Below are 11663 nucleotides of genomic sequence, written 5' to 3' on the forward strand. Positions count from 1 at the left end.
GTCTAGAAGCAGGTCTGCTTAGACTTTTTCTCTTTGAAACAACATTCTTAACATCCCAACAAAATCAAGTGAATTAAATTGAACGGCTGCCAAAGCATGCCATATGTAGCTTACAGTGTTAGTGAATCCAGCAAATAAGTCTATTAATGTAACAAAATTTGTTTTAACTTCTCTCTAATCTGACATCTTCCCTGAATAATGTAAGTTTTTATCAAAGCTGGCATGTTGTAGATTGGTTACTTCATTTCAACTTATTACCATCTCTTACATGAATGCTGCAACCGTTCTATGTGCTACCCTAAGCTCACCACAGCTTTAAAGTCAATAATTCAGTTTTGTGAAGGGATTAGTACATTTGCTGCCAACCAAACAAAAATGACACTAAAAGAGATATTAGGTATTCTGTAGAAGTGCAAATAATGTGAGACTTATCTCTTCATGGACAATCCATTCAAATAAGTATTACTAATTTATTTCTGCGTGGTTTTACAGCTGTGCTTTACAGCTGGGAATCTATTCAGCTGCCTTATTATTCTTATAAGAATTATCTGTTTTTTTTTATTTTCCCATTTCTGGAAATGCAGTTTTGCATGATGTATAGCTGAGTACAGACTTCAGAATTTACCTAAACAGTACAAGATGTAAGCACTCATGTGAGTGCTTTTCTGAATTGGGATTCGAACTCCAAGTGGTTATTGCCTTTTTTGGTTTTTCTTCCCTTCCTGAGAAATATTTTCTGTTCTGTTCTGTTTGTCATTATCAAAGTTAATGTATTAAAACCATAACCATTGTAGCAATTTCAGTGTTTATATACAGTAACATTCATAGACAAAGTTATGATGACATGGGCTGTAAAGATAAAGTTATAATTGTTTGCATTTTAACAATATTTATCAAGTAAGTGTAATCTAAAACTTTTTTTTATATCTATCTCCTGAAATCTAATTCTTCAGTGCCATAAATTTATAGACGAAATAGACCACGAGCTACTTCATTTGAATTTATAAAGTACTGAAGATAAGCTTACAGTCTTAAAGAGGAACCTGCAGTTTATTAAACTGACATGTTCCTAGCACATCTTCTATTCAACAGCAAATAAATCACCTTTCTCCAGTCAACATTTTCACTGTAACTAGTTATCATTCAAATCCATGGCAGGCTAACCAAATTGGCCTAAGTTATATTGATATCCTGAAAAAAGCTTCATGGTTTTCAACTCTACTGCTTGCATTTAGAAGTGCTTTCAAAAACATGGAATCAAAACACAGCTATCTCTATATAACTGAGAAGTTGTCAGTGTGACTTTGCAAACTGATGTTGTATTTATGTAGATAAGAGCACCTGCCAGCTATATGACCTTTGTTTCATCCAACAGTCCTTTTAAATTCTTCAAATTACAAGTATGTTTTTTTGCTGAAAGCTAGGATTCAGTTGTAATAGAATCTTTTTTGATAATCTTCTGGAGACAAACCGTATTTAACTGGAGCTCCTCTGCAAGAACATCTTCTTCACTGGAAGAACAAGAAAAAATCAGTTCTGAACCTGGGGAAGTTCCAGTACTCTTCAGCAATAGTGAAATGTTTAGCTGTGTGAGAATGTTTTCTCCTACGATGTCCAGCCTGTCTTCAGTCAGTAATGTATAAACTCCTATCATAAGATCTTCCTAACACAGATTTTTCCATCTGATGCATGTTGTTCTTCTTCACATTTCAGGGTGGCCGGACTGAGAAAAGGTCAATGGCTGCTGTCACCCATTTAGGCTTTTTGGATACCAGCTTCATAGCCTGGCAGCCAAAGGCTGTGGTTGTTTGAAGACCATTCTAAAAATGCAAATAATGTGCTACTTGCTTAAGTAGGCACGGAGTTTGCCTGTTTTGAGCCCCTTAAGTTAAGTGGATACAAACAGATTTGTTTTGCATCAGAAAATACTGTCTTAGATAATTTATTTTACACACTGCAAATGTTGTTTCTGATACAGGTCTCTTCTGAGACTCATATGGGTCTTCTGTTCCCATTAGTGCTTTTGCAGTACAAATTTTTAAGTATCTCTTAGCAAACAGTGTGAGGCCAGTATTGCTTTTGTTTGAAAAACATAGCAAAATTAACATTTACCACGATCTCTGTGCAGTGTATATAATTTTTTTTTCTAATGAAACTGATGCTAATTAGTTTCCTGGGGCTTTTTTAATACATCATCTCTGGACCGAAACTCATTATTTTCTCTGTAATGTGTATTTGAACTTTGTATTTGCCTTCAATATTCATTTCCCTGGGAATTAAATTGAAAAAAAATATGAAATCTTGTGTGTTTAAGTCTCTGGTAACTGATAACTCAGTGGTCTTAACTAAGGAATCTGGTAGCATTTCTTAAAATAAACAGACATTTCTTAAAACAAATTGTATAATTACAGCCCATGTCTTCTATAGTTGTTTCATCACACTTATTTCTCACAGAGAAAGCTGATCTTAAATGTCCCTTATTTGTTTACTTCTGTGTTAGTTATGTCTGTTACATTTTCTGAATTTATAAGAGTCTGCCTAAGTGAAATACAAGAAATGCTTGTGTAGTTGGAGATTTAAACACCTCCCTTATTTCAGAACACACCTAATTTTTCAACCTCTTTTTGACAGTTTTCAGTAAAAGATTTCAAAAGATTTTAGTATTCTTACATTGTTCTCCCCACATACACTCAATGGTCTTAGAATTTAAAAGCAGTTTGGTTAGATTCAGTATCTCTAGGTTTTGTGAGTTAGCCATTTTACTCAGATGATGAGTTATTGGTTTAGACTTTGATTGAACCTGCAGTACCTCTGATGGAGGCTGTCCATCCATAATTCTCCCATTCAAAGCATTCTGCTGTGAACCAGCAGACACCAGTGGGAATGATGAATGAATGCTGGTTGAAAGCATCTGGAGGAGCTGTTAGGGTTTCCTCCTGGATGTAGATATGCAGCTGTTCAGACATCTAGGAGGCACTAGGGACGGGTGGCAGCTTGCATAGTGAGACACTCACCACTTGATTGTAGTGACTCTTTTTCAACTCTTCGAAAGGGTAGATAACAGCAGGGCAAGGGGAAATAGTTTTAAGTTCAGGGAAGGAAGATTGAGGTTGGATGTCAGGGTGAAGTTCTTTACTATGAGAGTGGTGAGGTGCTGGAACAGCTGCCCAGAGAGGCTGTGGATGTGTTCCTGGAGGTGTTAAGGCCAGGTTGGATGGGGCTCTGGGCAGCCTGGTCTGGTATGGAATGTGGAGGTTGTTGGCCCTGCATGTGGCAGGGGGTTGGAGATTCAAGATCCTTGAGGTCCCTTCCAACGCTGGCCACTCTGTGATTCTGTAACTAAACGTAACATACCTTTCAGTGGGGTAATGATGCATTTTGGAGATTTTGGGGTAATTGTCCTGGAGAAACCTGGGCTTTGTTGAGTGCTGGCCCGAATGTATTCCTCGTGCTTTGAGTATAACCTTCAAATTAACTGCATACTGCAGTGTTTTCCTTTAAAGGTAATGTTAAGCATATGCAAATCAGGACTTTATTAATTACGAAGAATGCTCCAAAAGTAATGTCTTTTTATGGCCCTGTCCCACAGCACTGGAAGCAGATGTTGGTGTGGTAGTAGAGGTTGAACCCTCCCACGAATTTTCCGTTACATTTTGTTGCCATGCTACAGATGGCAGCAGAGGGACCATCTCTAGCACAGCAACAAAATGCTTTCTGACATGAAAGTGCATCTCAAACAAAGGCGTGGAATTGAATTCCTCCGTGTGGAAAAAAATTGCACCTGTAGACATTCATCAACTCTTGCTGAATATTTTTGGAGACAAAACACTGAATGACGGCACAGCAATTTGAAAGACAACCCACTTTCCAGACAGCCATGCACAGCTGCCATAACAAAAAGAAGAGCATTTTGATCAGCTAAACCACATGAATCAGCAAGATTACAACCAGGGAACTGTGTACAGAACTGAATATTGGCTGCAGCACATGAGAAACAATGGTGACAACACTGGGATACTGCAAAGTTTGCACAGGTGAATCCAACAAATGCTCACACAGGAACAGAAAGAACACCATATACAGGTTTATCAGAATGTATTGAATGAGACTTAAGGTGACAATTTTCTGGATCACATGGTGTGCAGACATGATGCCACCACTATTAGCCAGAATCAAAACAGCAGTCCATGGAGTGGTGACATGGGGATCTCCATCAAAGAAAAAGTTCCAAGATGCAGCTCTCAGCAGGTAGAGTTACATGCACTGTCTTTAGAGATAGGAAAGGGGTGATCACTATGGACTTTTCAGGAACTCAGACAGACCATCAGCTCTGACCACTAAATCAAGGCACTGACTGAGCTGAAGGCTCAAGCTTACAGGGTCAGGCCAGAGAAGAAGACAGCCTTTCTCTTGCAGCATGGTAACAGCAGACCCCATCCCACTTGGAAGACCATGGAGCACATTGCCAGTCTTGGCTGGCCTGTCCTACCACACCCACCATATAGTCTGGATTTGGCACCTTCTGACTTCCATCTGTTCAGTCTGTTGAAAGATGGACTGTGTGGCAACATTTTCCTAGCAATTACACCGTCATTAGCAGCTGTGAAGCAGATGAGGCCACCTCCACTGGTGCAGATTTTTAGTAGTGCAGTACTCAGGCTCTTGTTCATCGCTGGCAAAAATGCATAGCTAATGGTAGTGGCTGTGTTGAAAAATAGTGTTTTGTAGCTGAGAATGTATCAAATGGTGTTACTGTGCTCATTGTATTTGTTGTAGTTTCCGTGGAAATAAATACAAGGCATTACTTTTGGAGTGACCTACATGAATAGCAGTTTCCATTGCTTGTGATTTTAACTATGCAGCTGCACCTTTTCTACTGTAGTCAAAGAATGAACTCCAGTTCTTCTGTCTTTTTTGTTTTTGTTTTTTTTTTTTGCAATAAATATTTTGGTTGCAGACAGTTTCATTAATTTGGTGAAGCACCAGATCCATTTAAAACTTCTTTCTCTAAACCTACCATGGTGTCTTGATTGCGTTTACAGCACTTTTTAAAGGGTAGAAAGATTGTTTCATAAGACTTTTTGTTTCTTACTGCATCTCTTTAGAGAATGGTTTCATTACAGTTTTACATCTGATGTCAAGTTTAGTCTGATCTTCAGGCACAGATAAATGCTTCTCCCTGCTTTTAATACAAAGAAGTTCATTCAAGCACACTTTCTCCCCGTCTCATCTCTAAAATCCCTCTCTTACTTCTCCTTCTACAATTCTTATATTGTCCATCTCTTCCTTGAGCTCTTCAAATGTGTTTCTACAGAAGCGTTGATTTATTGCCTTGACATTTTATCTTTCACCTCCTTCATTCCAAGTTCCTTCTACATTATGGTGGCTGCACCTTGTATTCCACTTGTAATAAAAATAAAGTCTGACGATCAGTCATTGAATATTGTGTGCAAAATCTTAGTGGAGTTTAACTGTCACAGAGAAGGTGCTGCATATGCCTTGTAACATGTTTCTGTTTCTTCTGTGTTGTTTTTAAAGGATCGAGTAGTGTTGAGGTTTTCATGAGACATAATTGATGTTTTGGTACTTTTTGTTTCGATCTTTTTTTGTAACTGAAGTTTTCCTATTGCCACTCTGTATTTTAAGTAGAAAGTAGTGAATCGTTGTATCTCTATTCCACCATTTGCAATGTTTTCTTTGTTCCTTTTACTTAAACATGCAATTTTTTATCTGCTCGTGCTGAGTGCAGTTAGCAAAAACTCCAGTTTTTGCCAAAGACCGTGTCCATTTTGAGTTAGTTACCTATCTTTGCCATAGAGTTTGCTGATTGAGAATATTCCACATTGGTCAGAGCACTCATCCTGAAAGATGGTCTTATCCAGCTGCTGCTGTAAAAAATTTCTAAGTATTTCTTTATTAATCTAGTGATGTTTTCCTTTACTTAACATAAAATTTGCCTTTCTGTGTTGCCCTTGGGCAAAGTTGGAAGGGGAAGAGCATATTCAGATAGCTGCTGAGATTATCACACATGAAATTGATTAATTCTCTAAGTGTTTGGTTTGCATTCAGCTTCTTGAGCTCGGAAGTGTTTTGTAACTTGCTGTGTCCAGTGCTGGAGAATACCAGCAAGTGGGAGCAAGAAAACTGACAACCCTTTGTTCGGGTTTGTCATATTGTCACGAACCTTCTTCACTAAGCATTGGGAAATAGTACTGTATGCAATTTTGATGCCAGAGATCTCTCTCTTTTTGTGTGTCACAACACTGGCAGACAATAAGAATCTGACATAAAATACTACAGTTAAAAAAGCACTCTTAAGAGTTTTTGCTAAGGATGAACAAGGTCTAACCTTTGATTAGTTGCATGGGCTTTTAAGTGTGGCTTGCTGAATGGCATCTGAGCAGGAAATGCATGAACAAAATAAATTTTAAATTGTTGGGTTTTGAAGGTTTTAGGATGACCATATCTATTTCCTGACATAGACAGGGAAGATATGAATGGAGGAAGTTTCCAGGTGGTTTAGAATCCAATTGTTAGGGGCAGTGTAAAGAAATACCTCCGTTGTATTCTGTTAGGAGAAGCTTATGGGAAGATGATCTTTATTTATGACAATGACATATTTGCAAAGGATTTGATTTTTCTGAGGTCTTTCATTTTTTTTTTAATAGTTTTTTTCCATTTCAGTAGAGATTCCTTCCCTCCTGTCCTTTTTTTCCCTCGCTGTTTGAAGGTCTGATATCTTGGAAAGGCTTAAACCATTTGTTGTTCTCTCTGTAGCAGCAAAAACCCGGAGGTGGCTTGCTGGGATGATGGTTATGCCCACCCATTTAACAACTGCTGTACTTTGTGCTCTTTGCAAAACAGATCTTGCTGCGGGAAGGATGCAAGAAGATTCTTGTTGCTGACTCTCTTTCTTTGCTGAAGAAAATGCATCGAACTCAGATGAAGGGCGTTCTGGTAGATGGTGGGTACAGCAGAAACGTGGTGACTTGAAGTCTTTTCTGTTGCTGTAGACCAAAGCCATGTGACAGTCCATTTTGAAAGCTGCTAGAAAACCTGAGTATTACTTCTTTTCTGTAGAGTGTAAATCTTATTTGTAGAGACGAGATCCGTCGTGTAGCTTTTTGTTTGTTCAGTCTCTGCATTGCTGGCAATATGTGGCATCCTGCAGTATGTCTGTAAAGGTGGAAAATGCTTTTCAGTGCCAAAACAGGTAGTCAGGTAATAACATCCTGCAACAAGGTAGTTTTTAAAAATGGTTGAAAATATTTTGTGAGGATCTGCTGATGTGCATGAGCAGTTCTGTCATTTATGCAAGATGCGTGTTTATACCAGGAGTGATGGAAAGACAGAAGATCAGAGCTTCTGCTGGAAAAATACAGCAGAGAAGTCAGGAACCCGTGTTATGCTGCCTTTTTTATTTGAGCTTGCCTTATGCCTCTACTGCTCTGATATTGATATAGCTCCTGCTTCTTCCTGCACAAAAATCAGAGAATCTGTGATGAGTATCTTAAGTAAATACTCTAAGATCGAGATCAGTTTCTGTGATTGCAATGTGTAAATACCTGTTTTATTTAAAATAAAATAAAATAAAATGAACAGGGAGGTTGTTAACAAAATGTTACAGATTTATTTCCTTTTTTTTTTTCTTTTTCCAGAGGAAAATATCTGTGAATCATGCCTGTCTCCAATACTTCCTGCAGGTAGGACGCTTTTCTGGAAGAAAAAGAGGCTATTTTTTGTTTTTAAAGGAACTGCTGTTTGCTGCTATTCAGAGAAATGTGTAATACTCTCCCTTGATAATCGCTGTATAAATTTTGGTCTTCTGTGCAAAGCTTGCTTATGAATTCTAATTTGGGAATGGAGACCAATCTGAACCTTTCAACTTACTTTCTTCTTTACTCATGTGTGATTTTTTTTACTTCCTGCTTTGAAATTGTAGAACAGCTTTAATCAGTCAGCAAGCATATTCTCAGAGATTATCAGAATCATGGAACAAAACAGATCCCATCAAATTTTGTTTAAATTTGTCTTGTGGTTTAGACTGAACTTGCAGACTATAAACTTGTATGTGGTATACTTCTTACAACACTTCAGAACATTTCAGAAGTTAGTCTTGAAACTAGAAATTCAGTATCTCATTTTTGAAGGTGTCCATTCTGCAAAGGAACTAATTTCAGGAATGTCAATATAGGTGCTAGGCATCTTAGGAAATAGTAGTTTGACCAGGCGAGTATCTGTCCCAGCATCCTCAAACAAGAAAATGTAAGACAAACTATCTAGATGCAACTATTCTTTGTTTGCATGGCTGAATAAAATCTTTTCCAGTTATTTAATCTTGTTTCTACCATCTTTTGCTTAAAAAAAGGAAAATAATACATACAGTTGTACTGTGATTGCATGCACCAACATACAGGCCAGAACAGACACCTGGTTCTAGAAAACCTGACAGAGTTGGACATGCAAGCGCCCTGAGAGATGGGTATATCTGATAAGTGAGGTGAAAGTTCTTTGAGTACATGAATACTGTATGGAGGTTTCTAATTGGGCTAAATATTCATGAATCAAGAAGCACCTACACAGCTTATTGCCACATTTAAAGCTTATGTCCTGAGAGCATAAACTCTAGTAATACTCAATATTTTGGTTCTCCCTTCACTAATGCAAGAGTGGTTTTTGTTCATGTTTCTTCAAAATGGCTGAATTATTTGGGGGTAGATTATCCTTTGCCCTCCCTAGATTTAACATGTGGCACATATTAACCTGAAAAATTCAGTTGAAAATGTGTGCATCATTTAATAAAATCATAATGAATAAAAATCAGAATAAAATCATGATGTCACTTCACCACTAGGACACACTACCTGACAGCATCATCCTGTGTCATTTCTATAAATACGACAGAATAACTTGTAAAATTAATGTGATAAAGGTGTGACTTGATGTTTGTGTGTGTGTAATCAAACAGGGCTATGACTGTAGCCCCCAAATCCTTTGTTCCATTGTCCTTTTGTAACGGATTTACCTTTCTCTTTCCCAGATGCATCCAAGTCCTTCAACGTGGTGGTGTTCCACTGCAGACACATGTTTCACAAAGAATGTCTCCCAGTATCTAACACAGTAAGGGACCAATCTAAATCTCTGTCACTTCTGCCAAAGACAAGAAGACAAATAATTTCTTTATCTCATCTTTGGGGAAGGGCATGGTTCTATCAGGGATTATTTTGTGATTGCAGTTATTATTTTTGATGGTACTTTGTAATAGTATATGACTAGGGAAAGGATATTTCAGGCTGCTGCAAGCAAAATATATCCAGTTTAGAAAGAAATTGCTGCTGTTTGAAAAGTATTTTATAACCTTTTTCAGTCTAAATTTTCAATATATGATGCAACTTTGAATAGTGCAGGGAATATGACCCGTTTGAATTTCCTTAATTCTGCCCTTTGACTCCAGAACAACTTGCTTTATTCTGTTCAGCATTGTCACATTCCTAAACCTATCCATGACTTCATCAATAGAGCCCTTGGAGCCCTTGGAGCCCTTGGAGCCCTTGGAGCCTCAATGGAGCCCTTTCCTGGGCTCCATCAGGAGAGGGGTGGTCAGCAGGGACAGGGAAGTGATTGTCCCTCTCTACTCGGCTCTTGTGAGGCCCCATCTGGAGTACTGTGTCCAGGTGTGGAGCCCTCAGTACAAGAAAGACATGGAGATTTTGGAAAGGGTCCAGAGGAGGGCGACTAAGATGATCAGGGGGCTAGAGCACCTCCCCTATGAGGACAGGCTGAGGGAGTTGGGCTTGTTCAGCCTGGAGAAGAGAAGGCTGCGGGGCGACCTCATTGCAGCCTATCAATACCTGAAGGGAACCTACACCCAGGAGGGGAGTAAACTCTTCATAAGGGCTGACAATAGCAGGACTAGGGGAAATGGATCCAAGTTGAAGGAGGGAAGATTTAGGTTGGATGTTAGGGGGAAGTTCTTTACGAGGAGAGTGGTTAGGCCCTGGAACGGGCTGCCCAGGGAGGTTGTGGATGCCCCGTCCTTGGACGTGTTCAAGGCCAGGTTGGACGGGGTCCTGGGCAACCTGATCTAAATGTGTATGTTTGGTGGCCCTGCCAGGCAGGGGGGTTGGAACTACATGATCCTTGAGGTCCCTTCCAACCCGGGTGATTCTGTGATTCTGTAATAGGCAGCAGCCTGAATGTGAATAGTAACACTGGGATGAACAGTAGCAATTTTCACTCATCTTCTCATGATGAATTGATTATGTTTGTCTGAGACACTTGTTTTCTTTTTAATTTCCAGGTATCTTCTGTCCAGTTCTGCAACATATGCAGTGCCAAACACAGAGGACCAGGAAGTGCAATCCTGGAGATGAAGAAATAGCAGCCCCCTAGCTCTCCATACCAGTCTGTGACACCAAGTCTGTTAGGAGCCACTGTAGTTTCTGTTAGTCATCATTTCTGTAAATAATTCTGAATGTGATTTAAAACTGATTTCTATAAGTTATCCTGCTCAGTGAACACCTTCTGGAAAGGGAAAATGTGAAAATCTTTGCTTAGTAGCGCTTTGTTACACAATTCATATTTCGCTGTTCCTGTGCTCAGCTTATTCTTTACTTAACTGTGGAACTGAGAAGGAAAATAAAAAGACAGGAAAACAGTCTGAAGATTTAAGTGTTTCACAGATTGGCAACGTATCATGGTCGTGTAAAGAAAAATTAATGAATTTGAATTCTTACTAGCAAACTTGAGATCCATGAGGAATCTGACTTCTTGACGTGGGATTACTTGAGCATTTGAAGGTGCTGGTGTTCTGAATTACATATTAGATTGACAAACTTGTTAAATTTTAATTCCATTCTTCCGGATCGTACCTCACTTTTGTGGCTACACATTCATAGTTTGTTAGGAAATGGTCACTTTCTCAGTCTTCACAGTGCAGCTAGGTTTGTGCCATGTTGAACTCATGCAGAGACTTTTAAGTGTTAGCAGCAGACCTTAATACTTATAAAATAAGTGCAGTAGTGTTGTTTGGCTTCACAGAAAAAAATATGGCCTTTCAGAAATGAGGCCTTGAAGATTTTCTTTTGTTCTCAGGAACTCAAAAGAGTTAAGTTAAATAAGTCTCTTTGGATGTTAACAAAAACACCTTTATTTTTAACTTCAACATCCCAAGCTGATCTTTCAGAAAACATCATCGGAAAGTGTGGTCTCTTCAAAATGTTCCCTGATTAAATTAAATAGATACAGGCAACCCTTTGAAAAGTTACTTTTCAAAACTGCAAATGCAATTTTTTAGTCTCTGTGGAAATACATTATGTCACCGTTGGGTTATGATGTTTGAACAAGTAGTTAAAATCCATTTGGATGTGGGGCTCAGGGACATGATTTAGCAGAGGGTTGTTAGAGTTAGGGCAGTGTGGTTGGGTTGTGGTTGGACTTGATCTTTAAGATCCTTTCCAACCTGAGCAATTGTATGATTCTATGTTTTAAGTTTTGACATAATGCCATATTAATACAGAACTGTAAAACTGGAACACCTCTAAGTTCTTCTTTACCTTACTTTGATGTAGATACACTTTAAAATAACACATATTAAAAAGCTGGATTTCCAATTTATGTTAATTCATGATACTCTTGATATCCCCCAGGCTGCTGACTGAGCT

The 11663-nt window shown here is 38.6% G+C and overlaps 1 protein-coding gene across 2 annotated transcripts in view; it reads left to right on the plus strand.

Moving 5' to 3' along the window:
• Positions 1-10381, plus strand: part of VPS41 (VPS41 subunit of HOPS complex) — a gene marked incomplete at both ends in the record, with an annotated part of 103762 nt that extends 93381 nt beyond the window's left edge. For both annotated transcript variants that reach the window (XM_079538201.1, XM_079538202.1), the window contains 4 exons: positions 6865-6964; positions 7659-7703; positions 9041-9120; positions 10301-10381. In XM_079538201.1, coding sequence (XP_079394327.1) covers positions 6865-6964; positions 7659-7703; positions 9041-9120; positions 10301-10381 — 306 coding nt within the window. The remainder of the gene's footprint in view (positions 1-6864; positions 6965-7658; positions 7704-9040; positions 9121-10300) is intronic.
• Positions 10382-11663: the final 1282 nt, after the last annotated feature.

Source organism: Tetrao urogallus (assembly GCF_951394365.1).
Source record: "Tetrao urogallus genome assembly, chromosome: 7".
Lineage (NCBI taxonomy): Eukaryota > Metazoa > Chordata > Aves > Galliformes > Phasianidae > Tetrao > Tetrao urogallus.